Raw genomic sequence first — 12,677 nt, 5'->3', positions numbered from 1 at the left:
TTCTTACACTGCCTGGCAAGAGGTGCAAAGAAGGGTTTTGTTCTCACGAGACCAGCCAGAAGACCGCTCCCAAGTGTGCCTTTCTTGCCAGGGAACTATCAGAGGGGAGAGGCTGTGGCTCAGTGGTACAGCATCTGCTTGGCATGCAGAAGGTCCCCGGTTCAATCCCCGGCATCTCCTGTTAAAGGGGCTAGGCAGGTAGGTGATGTGAAAAACCTCTGCCTGAGACCCTGTAGAGCTGCTGCCAGTCTGAGTAAACAATACTGACTGATGGACCAAGGGTCTGATTCAATATAAGGCAGCTTCATGTGTTCAGCATCACGGCACCAGAGTCAGGCCCTGCTTACCCAACAGATGCTTGCCCGGTGGCACCCGCACCAACACGGCAGCCTTCTGGCTTGTCAGGGAGCAGGAGAGGTTGATGAAGATGGGTGCTGCCATCTGCTGGAGGGACGTCAGGTTGATCACCCTGACGGAGTACACGACAAGTCCGGGCATGTCCAGGGGGTGGAAGGGCTTCTCCACTACTATTACCGGGGAACTGGGCTGGACCTTGGCAAGCAGAAGGAAAGATGACTCACTACGCTGGAGCCGGCCAAACGGTAAACACCAAAACTTAGCAAAGTGTCTGTTGCAGCAGAAGCCCAGGAGGTGCTTGGAGCTTGTCTGCAGGAAACCCCTCCTTGACGGATGCATGTGCTAGTATCAGGCAAATTATCCATGCCCTTAACTTGAATATATTTTGAGTTTTGCATTGCAATGTTAGACTTCCTCTTTTGAGGGTCTTTCACGTACAGTCTAAATGTTTTCTTTCCCCCATCCCCCCAAAAATCTGTAGCCAGGAGAATAATAACAGTTACATTTAGTTTTCAGAGCGAGTAGGGGGGTTGTCAGGGAGTCAGGATGCAGAGGTACAACACAAATGTGATCAGCTTGATTAGAGCAGGGGAGAAATGCTTAGTTAGGTGCAGGAAATTAGCATCTGTAGTGAGATAAGTATCCTATGGATTCAGCCCTGGGAGGGGGCAGGGTCCATCGTTCTGAACTTGTGAGTGAACTCAACTCCGCAATCTCACATTGCAATCTCCCCTTGAAGCTTCTCTGTTTGAGGACTGCCACTCTTAGGTCAGCAATGGAATGACCTGGAAGATTAAAATGTTCTCCCACTGGTGTTTGAGTGCTGTGATTTTTGATGTCAGATTCATGCCCATTTATTTTTTGTGTCCTATGTAGAGAGTGGGAGGGCACCACTGATACCTGATGGCATATCCAACATTGGAAGATGAGCAAGTGAATGAATGCGAGACAGTAGGGCTCGTGTTGTTAGACCTGATGACTGTATTGTCAGAATGAGTATGGGGACAAGAGTTGGCATCTTAGTTTATTGCAGGCCCTGGTTTGAAACTATCCAGTAGGTTGATTGCATTTATACAACAGCTTATTGTATAATCAGAGCGGGTGGGTGGGACACCATGGGCCAGTCACAGTTCTCAGAACTCTTTCAGCCCCACCTACCTCACAAGGTGCCTGTTGTGGGGAAGGCAATTGTAAGCTGCTTAGAGACTCCTTAAAGGTAGAGAAAATCGGGGTATAAAAACCCCAACTCTTCTTGTTGTTGTTTGGATTTCATTTAACTGGCTTCCTCTCGGTAACATCTCTCCCCACTCCCTCTTCTGTTAAATTTTAGCCTTTAATGTAAACACATCTGTTCTGATGCATGAAAGTTTGCCTAGATGTAAATTCTGTACCACTTAAGGTGCCAGAGGGCTCATGCTTGGGGGAACTTGAAATAAAACGGTTTCATTGTGATGTCCAACTCTAAGCACCTGGATTTCTTCCTCCACCAGGAGCGAGAGGCAGTGGAAGACACCACCATAACCTGGTCCTGGCTCACTTTTACCGGCACCCCCACCCCCGTGCTGTATTCTGCAAATAGCGCGAATTGGGGATTTGGACCAAAAAGTGGGATATGGATAAAATGAACAAGCTGAGGGAGGGGGTGTCTGTGAGCCAGGAATTGGGTCCTACCTGTTGGTGCTATAAATTGCCCTGAAGGCCAGAGCATCTCCTTTCAGCAGCTACAGTCTGGGAGAAGGGGGGCCCTGCCTACAGCTGCTCTGGGGTATGTGTGCTGGTCCTTTGCAGTCTGAATGCAACCTTGAAAAGAGGGGCCTTCTCTCCGTTTTCCTGTCCTTCCCAGTCATGTTGATCTCAATTAAAAACATAAGAAAGGCCATGCTGGATCAGACCAAGGCCCATCAAGTCCAGCAGTCTGTTCATACAGTGGCCAACCAGGGGCCTCTAGGAAGCCCACAAACAAGACGACTGCAGCAGCATCGTCCTGCCTGTGTTCCACAGCACCTAACATAATAGGCATGCTCCTCTGATCCTGGAGAGAATAGGTACGCAACATGACTAGTATCCATTTTTACTAGAGGCCATGAATACCCCTCTCCTCCATGAACATGTCCACTCCCCTCTTGAAGCCTTCCAAGTTGGCAGCCATCACCACATCCTGGGGCAGGGAGTTCCACAATTTAACTATGCGTTGTGTGAAAAAAGACTTCATCAGTTTTGTACCTCTCACCCTCCAGCTTCAGCAGATGACCCCTGTATTCCAGTATCCTGAGAGGGAGAAAAGCTGCTCCCTGTCCACTCTCTTCACACCATGCATCATTTTATAGAGCTCTATCGTGTCTGCCCTTAACAGCCTTCTTTCAAAGCTAAGCCCTAAGAGTTTTAACCGCTCCTCATAGGGCAGTTGCTCTATTCCCCTGATCATTTTGCTTGCTCTTTTCTGCACCTTCTCATGCTCTGCAATACCCCTTTTTTATAATTTATTTAAAGACAGACAGGATCTGAGAAAGGAGTGTGTGGGCCTTGCGTTCAGCATTTCATGTCCCACATCTCTATTGTGCACATATGTGTATGTGGGCATACCTGTCCTGTGGGCTTTCAACATACCTCTATTTTGTCCGTCACCCTCCTTGTGCCCAACACTAAGATCTCAGCGCTTAGCTCCTGGCCGCTGAACATGACTTCTGACTGGTTGATGTAAAAGGCGGGGAAGAAGGGAACCAAGATCCTTGGCACCCCTTCTCGGCTCTGCTCGCTGCAGAGCGAGGCTGTTATGTACACCGAGGTGTCCGCTGTGCTCAGCGCTAGCAGGTCCTCCTCTGGCTGGGGTTTAGGCGTTATGCTGCAGCCATAGAGACCTTGGGGTGGGAGGAGGGAAATTCAAGAGCGACTGTTAAAGGGATGGGGGACAATGGAAGATTTGCTGCCCTCAGATGCAATCTGCTGCCATTTCTACAGTCTAGGGGAAAAACAGGGTTGGATCTGGCTAACAGCAACATGCTGGAGAGACAGCGTTGTGTAGTGGTTAAGAGCGGGAGACTCTAATTTCCCACTCGTCCACATGAAGCCTGCTGGGTGACCCTAGGCTAGTCACAGTTCTCTCCGAACTCTCTCAGCCCCACCTACCTCACAAGGTGCCTGTGGTGGTGGTTGGGGGGGGGAAGGCGATTGTAAGCTGCTTTGAGACTCCTTACGGTAGAGAAAGGAGGGTGTAAAAACTGTCTTTTCCCCCTGCTGCAAGAAGTTTCTCTATGGGGAAATCGCCACTATTAGCTGTGAGGACCTGTGAGATCTAGCCTGGGAACTATTGCTGTGCCCACCTTTGTCGGTGTAGAACTCGGACTGAATGTGAAAGACTTTGCTGCCTGCAATATCTTGAATGGTGTCCTTGAACTCCACCTGGCAAATCAGGTGAGTTTCTGGGGAAAGCCTGCTGGTGATAGCATGAAGCTGAAGAGAAGTGCAAGGACCTGGGGAGGGGAGAGAGCAGAAGGGGTGGGGGAGACACACATACAGTCCATTTATACAGGGTCAATTTTGATGCTTGCTCAAATCTTTTTTTTAAATGCGACCTTTAAAATGCCTATTCACGGTCCCAACGCAAGAGGAGAAATCCCACCCACCCCCACTCGCCTGTTCTTTCGTTCCTGTTTGCATAGCAACCGCCATGTACATAGCTAACGTGCAGTTGTGATTTTGCATGGTTCCTTGAGGGGATTCTTCATGGTGGGGGCAGAGTAAACACAAAAGGTCACATTAAAGGGGTTCTTAAGAAATGCGAAGCAAGTATGCGCTGGCTTCGCAGTCACTTCCTGAATGACAGTTCAGGACTTCCTTAAGCACTCCCTCTCTTCAGGCACTGACAATCTGGATCCAAACACAATTCAGCGTCAAACCGCTGTGCCCCCTATAACTGTGCAAACCTGTGTGTCAAAGCACAGTTAGCTTCCCACTCCATCCCCAGCTCTCCTCCTTCCCTGAATCATAGAATATAGAGTTGGAAGGGGATCTCCAGGGTCATCTAGTCCAACCCCCCACACACAACACAGCAAATTCACAACTACCTCCCCACCATCACCCACACTTCCCCAATGACCCCAGCTCCGTGCCCAGAGGAAGGCAAAAAACCTCCAGGATACCTGCCTAATCTGGCCGGAGGACAATCCCTTCCTGACCCCATCTGTGCAAGGGGAGGGGCCATGGCTCAGTGGTAGAGCATATGCTTGGCATGTACAAGGTCCCAGTTTCAATCCCTGGCATCTCCGGTTAAAGGGACTGGGCAGGTAGGTGATGTGAAAGACCCCTGCCTGAGACCCTGGAGAGCTGCTGCTGGCCTTAGACAATACTGACTTTGATGGACCAAGGGTCATAATTGTCATAAATTTTTATTGCGGTCTTTGACCAGTATAACAAAAGATAACAAGATTTAACAAAAGTTCCAGATTTAAAACAATGATTCAAAACAACAGAATAAAGTCTACAGTTTTACAACGGCTTTACTATTGTTTCCTGAGTCTTACATATCCCAAGGCAAAATTTAGCAACTTGTCTGGATGGACCAAGGGCAGTTTCAGGTGTTCATGTGTTCAAGAAAGGTGGGTTACTCATGAAGCAGGCGAACATTTCCATTTTTAAAAGGACAGAAACAGACAACTTTAAAAAAGGAGCTGTGCTTATTCTGATCCTTTCTTTGCCTGATAGCCTGCAGGCACTATACAGGACTGGCATCTGCCCCCTCCTCCAGTGTCAGCATTCACAGCAAGAAAGGGATGGGAAGGAGTGGCTGGGCTGGCCCCTACCTCGAAGAGTTGTGCCTGTGTTGCTTGTGGCAATGAAAACCCGGAATTCAGAGGCGTTCGGGGAGTTGGTGAGGTAGCTTTTGGGACCAAGGTGAAGGCTCAATCTTGAGGAGCCACGGACGACAACCTGAAGAAAGCAAGAGGACTGTTTTGTACGTGGAAGGATTACGGCACTTGGCCACTGTGGGGAAGCAGGAATTCATTTCCCTGGGCCAAATGGGTGCGGGCCTGATTGTAGGCAGAGTTTTAACTGTTTTTTTTAAATCCATTTATAACCATAATATTACGCTGTCACCACGCATACAAAATAAAGAAAAACAAACCAGTCCACCTCCCTCTGTTTAATTCTTATTAAAAGCAAGAGATCCAGAATGCGTGGACTCATGTTACGCTTAGAGAATCAACACATGTGGCCAAGTTTCTATGGGTTAGATACAGACAACCAATTTCCACAGGCACAAGGCTTTCTACTCCCAGGTGTGCGATTTTCCCACCTCCCCAATCAGATGGCAGCTGAAAATAGTCCAAGTCCTGTTTGGGGGGGGGAGTCCCTTTCCCCCAAGAACAGGATTGGGGGGCATTTTGGAGGGAGAGAGGAAAACAGTGCTCCATGAGTGGAAATCCTTGTGTCCTAGTCTTGATTCAACCCTATAAGTCAAGAGCCAGTTTGGTGTAATGGTTAAGAGCAGCGGGTTCTAATCCAGAGAACCAGGCTCAATTCCCCACTCCTCCACATGAAGCTTGCTGGATGACCTTGGGCTGGTCACAGTTCTCTCTGAACTCTCTCAGCCCCATTTTGCTCAAGGTGCCTGTTGTGGGGGAGTGGGGAGGAAAGGCAATCGTAAGCCACTTTGAGACTCCTTAAGGTAGAAAAAAGCGGGGTATAAAAACCAACTCTTCTTCTAAGTTTGTTACCTGGATTCAGGCATGGAAAGCAGCAGCCTCTGAGCCCAGATCCCAAAGATCTGTCCTGCTAGCGGCATACCTTTCCCCATGTGCGAGAGGCTCCTTGAACCAGGGAAAGCTTCTGCTGTTAACAAAAGAGATCGGTAGGATACAACCCAATGCTTGGCCCCCCATTCTCTACTGAATCTAAGCCGGAATAAGGGCATAGTCTCACCCCTTTTCCCAACCACCACTACCACCCTTTGCAGCCTCCTTTCTGTCTGACTTTAGATTACAAGTTCCTTGGGTCAAGGAAGCATCTTCTTGTATCCTGTAAAACAGCCTCAATCTGTGATTGGGGACCAGGGGGAGGGGCTGTGGCTTAGTGGTAGAGCCTTTACTTGGCACACAGAAGGTCCCAGGTTCAGTCCCCGGCATCTCCAGTTAAAGGGACTAGGCGAGTAGGTGATGTGAAAGACCTTGTCCTGAAACTCTGGACAGCCGCTGCCAGTCTGAGCAGACAATACTGACTCTGATGGACTGAGGGTCTGGTTCAGTATAGGGCAGCTTCATGTGTGTTCAGGGAGTCTTAACACTTAACATGAAGAAACAAAAGCTATAAGCCAGAGTGTCTTTAATGTAGCTACATTATGCTTTCCCCCACCCACCCCCGGTTACTTTTGAGGCCCTGTTTTCTCTCCTTTAGTGTTTTTGGTTTATTTATTATTATTATTTTTGCTGTAGGTAGATACCCTCTTGCCCTGACCTAGATGGCCCAGGCTAGCCTGACTTCATTAGATCTAGGAAGCTAAGCAGGGTCAGCCCTGGTTAGTCCTTGGATGGGAGACCACTGAGGAAGACCAAGGTCATGACACAGAGGCCGTTAACGCATGGCTTTTTTGTCCCTGTCAAATCGCACTTTTTTCTTCTGGAACCCAAAAATTAAACACGTGAAGGAGTGCCTGGCAGGAGCCACCACCTCAACTCTGCGTTCCTCCACCCCTCTGTCCCCAGGTGGAGGCGAGGGGAGGCCGGCGGCAAATGGAGCCTGCGACGGCTGGAGAATGGAGCAGCCGCCGCTCTGTGCACCTCCACCCTTGCATCCCAGGGTGGAGGTGCATGAGAGGGGTGAGAGAAGGTGCATGGTGTGTGTGTGGGGGGAAGCTGCCACCGCAGCTGCCACCGGGGCTGGACAGTCTCCCAGCAGGGAGTTGGCCCAGGTGCCAAAACGCACCTGAAAATTCATGGAACCATTGCGATTATTCCATTTAAATTGGCACAACACTGCAATCTGAAAACCTGGAAGTATTGTGGAAGGAGGAGGGGCGATCATGTGCTCGGGAGACGAGCATGAGCGTGGACCTCTGAGATTTGCAACATTCGAGGGAGAAGCGCCTGGCAACACGGCCATGCGTTTTGGGCCAGACGCAGGCAATGGCAAACCACTTCCGACTGTCTCTTGCCTTGAAAACCCTATGGGTTCACCATAAGTCAGCTGTGCCTTCACGGCGCGCATGCACACACGCATCCTGAGCAGAGTTACATCCTGCAAAATCCATTGATTTCAACAGAAGGATCCGGCCCCGACCTGGATGACCCACGCTAGCCTGACCTCATTAGATCTCGGAAGCTAAGCAGGGTTGGCCCTGGTCAGTCCTTGGATGGGAGACCACTGAGGAAGACCAGGGTGGCTACGCAGAGGCAGGCAATGGCAAACCACCTGTGAACATCTCTTGCCTTGAAAACAGGGTTGATGTTAAGTCTGCTGTGACTTGGCAGCCCTTTCCACCACCAGATACATGCTCAGTCTTCAGCTCTCAGCCTCCCCTTTTCCCTGATACTTCGGGAATGGGGGCGGGGCGGAAGGCCCAGTCTATCCCCTTAGAAGCAGCCTACTTCCTGTGGCCTGTACAGAGCACCAGCTGACCCGCCACTGCAGCAGAGCGCACCTCTCGGTAGGTTTTGACCGTCCCTGGGATATTGTGGAAGACTGTGGCTTTCCCAGCATTCTTTGCAAACGCCGCTCCGGTCATCATATCTAACTCAAGGACATTGTTGGGCGAGATCTGCCACGTCCCAGGTTCCCCTAAAAAAACAAAGAGCGAGGGGCCCCTTTCAATTTTCATTCTTTCTCCATTGCATTCCAAGGATACCATCAACATAATGGACCATGTGGTCCGGAGGACAGACCTACCGACGTGGGTTTAGCCAGATCAAATCCCACCCCGGGAGCATATCTGTCTGGGCGACCCCGGGTGCTTCCCTCGGAGCCTGCTCCTTTGCCTATAATGCTGGTAGGAATTACTTTGGGGGGGGGGGAGATGGGGGAATTGTGAAAATGAACAAATGTATAAAATTTCCAAACTGTTTTTCATGTTACGGCATTACATCTAGAGCCTGGCCGCCTTACCCCCACCCCAATATCCTCTTCTTTCCCCCCACAATGGCCCTTTTCCTTTAGTCCTTTCTCCCCGCATTCTCCTTCATTCCCGCCCCTTCTGCTCCCTGTTGTGTTTTCCCTATCCCCATGTCTGTCCGCCTCCATCCTTTCTCTTTACCCGCAGACTGAGTGAAAAAAGCGGTTGGCACTGATGCACAGCCGCCTTCTTATAACACCTCCCTAAGATGGAGAAGTTCGGGTGCCATCAGCATAGGATTGATCAGTTAGTATGGTCTGAGTGGACAATACTGACTTTGATGGACCAAGGGTCTGATTCAGTAGAAGGTAGCTTCATGTGTGTAGGGGAGGGGCTGTGGCTCAGTGGTAGAGGCTCTGCTTGACATGCAGATCCCAGGTTCAACCTCAGCATCTCCAGTTAAAGGGACTAGGCATGTGGGTGATGTGAAAGACCTCTGCCTGAGACCCTGGAGAGCCATTGCCAGTCTGAGTACACAAAACTGACTTTGATGGACCAAGGGTTTGGTTCAGTGGAAGGCAGCTTCATGTGTTCATGTGTACAGCAGTTGGGTGCATAACTCATTTACCTGCCTTTACCGAAGAGAGGCCACATTGGCCAAAGACCACCCCACTGACCTTCCTGGTTGACGAGGGGCGTGCTGAAACACACCACGTCCCCCAGGGCAAGTGGCTCCGAGAGGTCCGGCTCGATGGCGTGCTCCACGGGGACGGGGATGTAATCCGCCATGCCGGGGTGCTTCTCATCCCAAACGCCCACCAGGGTTGCGCCCCTATTCACAGCTTGGGCGACGTACGTGTAGTTCTTGTTACTGGGACGGATGAGGAGCAAGTCATCTCTGAAGACGAAAAAAAGGGGGGAACCTGTGAAAACAGGGCAATGGCTCCCATGCAGGCAGGGGTCTTTGCCCAACACTGTCACCGCAGAGCTGGAGACTCATGGAACCATAGAGTGGGAAAGGACCTCTAGAGTCATCTAGTCCAACCCCCTGCACAATGCAGGAAATTAAGAACATAAGAAAGGCCATGTTGGATCAGACCGAGGCCCATCAAGTCCAGCAGTCTGTTCACACAGTGGCCAACCAGGGGCCTCTAGGAAGCCCACAAGCAAGACGACTGCAGCAGAACCATCCTGCCTGTGCTCCACAGCACCTAATATAACAGCCATGCTCCTCTGATCTTGGAGAGAAGAGGGATGCATCATGACTAGTATCCATTTTGACTAGTAGCCATGGATAGCCCTTTCCTCCATGAACATGTCCACTCCCCTCTTAAAGCCCTCCAAGCTGGCAGCCATCACCACATCCTGGGGCAGGGAGTTCCACCATTTAACTCTGCGTTGTGTGAAGAAAGACTTCCTTTTCTCTGTTCTGAATCGCTAACCCTCCAGTTTCAGCAGCTTCTCCCTGTCCACTTTCCAAACTATGCATAATTTCCCCCTTTTTCTTTTTTTTAACTCTTTACTATAATTTTATAGACTTCTATCATGTCTCCCCTTAACTGCCTTTTTTCTAAGCTAAACAGCCCAAAGTGTTTTAACCACTCCTCACAGGGCAGTTGCTCTAGTCCCCTAAGCATTTTGGTGGCTCTTTTCTGCACCTTCTCAAGCTCTGATATCAACTGACCAGTTGACCAGCCTTGCAGCCGATGCTGATGGCCATGTATTTGCGCACACGGACCTTTCAAAGCTGTGACAGCCTGAGGAGTGACAGCCGTAAAATCGAATCATGCTCCCCAAACACAGCCCAGCCTTTTTGCCCAGTGTGCCTTTCTCGGGCTGTACCTGTTCAAGGCCAGGAAAAGCTGGGTGTTCTGCGTGTGAAATTTCTCCCCGGTGCTGTCGTAGAACTGAACGGTGAAGGTAAGGGTCATACCCAAGGGAAAGGTGCGCAGGGGCATCTTGTTGGCAGTGTAGAGCTTGGGAAAGCTGCTCAGCCGCAGGTAGGACACGGGGCCCACCTGGAAAAGAAAGGATTTCTGTCTCAGACGCTGTTCAGCTGCGAGGCTCAACTGCTAGGCAGAGGTGTCCCCAGTGTGCCTCTACAAATCTAGCCACACTGTTCTCCGTAGAAAGCGGGCCGATATTTTTCAGTATTACAGCCACAATGTGAAATCTTCACAGGAATTATTTTTTAAAAAATTATTTAAAACATTTATCAGCTGCTTTTCTTCCTTACAGAACTCAAGAACAGGGTGTCTGTTGTGGGGAGGGGAAGGGAAGGTGATTGTAAGCTGGTTTGCTTCTCCCTTATGAGGTAGAGAAAGTTGGCATATAAAAACCAACTCTTCTTCTTCTGCTAAATAAAACCATATTTAACTGTCTCCTAAAGATCAAATATGATGGGGCCAGATACACTTCCCTCACTTTTGCTGTAATATCGGGGTCAGAGGCTCCTGATAGCCAGCCTCGACCATCAGTATGGCCGCAGCGTTCAGAACTAGCTGTGAGCCTTCCTTTAAGAAGAGTTGGTTTTTATATGCTGACTTTCTCTACCACTTAAGGCAGAATCAAACTGGCTTATAATCACCTTCCCCCTCCCCATAACAGACACCCTGTCAGGTAGGTGGGGCTGAGAGAGCTGTGACTAGCCCAAGGTCACCCAGCTGGCTTCATGTGGAGGAGTGGGGAAACCAACCCAGTTCACCAGATGAGCCTCCGCCGCTCATGTGGAGGAGTGAGGAATCGAACCCAGTTCTCCAGATCAGAGTCCACCACTCCTAACCACCGTTCTTAATCACTACACCACACTGGCTCTTTACCTTGCCCACCACTGCATGTTCATCTCCGTCTTGCAGCCCGACCCACCGTGACCAAGATTTACTTATTTAAGTCGTTTATACCTCTGCCTTCCTCCCCAATGGGGACCCCAAGTGGTTTGCAGCCTTCTCTTCTCCGTTTTACCCACACAACAGCCTTGCGAGGTAGATCAGGCTGAGAGTGTGTGACTAGCCCAAGGTCACCCGGCAACTTTCCGTGGCAGAGCGGGGATTCGAACTGGGGCCTACCACATCCTAGTCCAACACTCTAACTGTGCTCCTACTGAGCACCCACCCCCTTCCCAGGGTCCTTACCCGCACTCCGGTGATGATGGTCTGGTTGACTCCGAAAGGTTCCAAGGAGGTCAGCTCCAACACGGCGGTCCCCGTGACGGCTCCCGCTTTGAGGAGGCCATGTCCGTCCTCCTCAATGACAGAGGAGTTGGGGTGACACTGGAGGAGCTGAGAGCTCACAAAGGCTGCCCCATCCCTGAAATGGTAAAGGGGGGGAAAGAGTGAGTGTGCCCCTGGTCTGAGCTGGGATGCTGGAACATTGCACTTTTGGGCCCACGTTGGGATTCGGGAAGTGCTGGGATCCTCCACAGACTATGCTCAAGGAATGGAGTGACTCCGTGTTCTGAGCTAGCTACATATTTTGGTTTTGGTATAAACCAGGTATAAACCAGGACCAGTTAGGAGGCAGGGCCTTCTATGCAGCAGCCCCTGCGAGAGTTCATCATCATTTGTTTATTACAGTCAAAGACCAGCTTGCATCTGCGAGAGTTAACAGCTAAGATCGTTTTATTTATTTATCAAAATAATTATTCCCTGCCTTTCTCCTCGGCTCAAGTTGGCATAGAAATAATCTTTAAAACGTTACCAATTACAGATCATGAACGGGTGCTAGCAGAATGCTGGAAACATGCCAGGAAGCAAACAGTGACAGACAATTCTTGTAAAAAAGCTGGCCAGCCTGATTACAAAGAAAATCTTAAAACACAGAGGGGGCGGGGAAGGCAGTGGATAGGCTGCTCTTCAAATGACCCTCTTAAACTATACACGATGTTGTCAATCTGTGACTAGATCTCCTGAATGTGCAATGTAACTTCAGACTCCAGGTGTGTGTGTGTGTGTGTGTGTGTGTGTGTGTATGGGAGAATATGGATTAAGGCTGGAGGACTGAGTCATCAAGGTCCAAGCGAAGAGTGCTGTAGGACTTACACAGGCTAATGTCTTTGGCCAAAGTAGGACAATGGTTCACCATCTCACATCCTGCTAAAATGTTGCACCTAAAGGGACAGAGACTTCTCAGAGCCAAACGGCTAGACACTAGACCCCTTCTTCCTCTTGAAGCAAAGAGAAATTTTAATCAATAGCTGAAAATTACAGCCCACGCTTTTGCCTCTGGGGAATGAATCGCCAGCACTTCTCTAACAGCAATCCCTGCCACGCAGTGAGGAGCA

The 12,677-nt window shown here is 49.9% G+C and overlaps 1 protein-coding gene across 1 annotated transcript in view; it reads right to left on the bottom strand.

The window, feature by feature from the left end:
- NUP210L (nucleoporin 210 like) overlaps window positions 1-12,677 on the bottom strand; it is a 60,455-nt gene that overhangs the window by 2,382 nt on the left and 45,396 nt on the right. Inside the window, exons 30-37 of the mRNA XM_056853508.1 lie at window positions 11,530-11,704; window positions 10,241-10,416; window positions 9,076-9,296; window positions 7,991-8,127; window positions 5,157-5,283; window positions 3,678-3,827; window positions 2,965-3,215; window positions 348-552 (exon numbers count right to left, since the gene is read on the bottom strand). Of these exons, the coding sequence (XP_056709486.1) occupies window positions 348-552; window positions 2,965-3,215; window positions 3,678-3,827; window positions 5,157-5,283; window positions 7,991-8,127; window positions 9,076-9,296; window positions 10,241-10,416; window positions 11,530-11,704 (1,442 nt within the window). The remainder of the gene's footprint in view (window positions 1-347; window positions 553-2,964; window positions 3,216-3,677; window positions 3,828-5,156; window positions 5,284-7,990; window positions 8,128-9,075; window positions 9,297-10,240; window positions 10,417-11,529; window positions 11,705-12,677) is intronic.

Source organism: Euleptes europaea, chromosome 7 (genome assembly GCF_029931775.1).
Source record: "Euleptes europaea isolate rEulEur1 chromosome 7, rEulEur1.hap1, whole genome shotgun sequence".
Taxonomy (NCBI): Eukaryota; Metazoa; Chordata; class Lepidosauria; order Squamata; family Sphaerodactylidae; genus Euleptes; species Euleptes europaea.
This window is presented reverse-complemented; position numbering and strand designations above follow the sequence as displayed.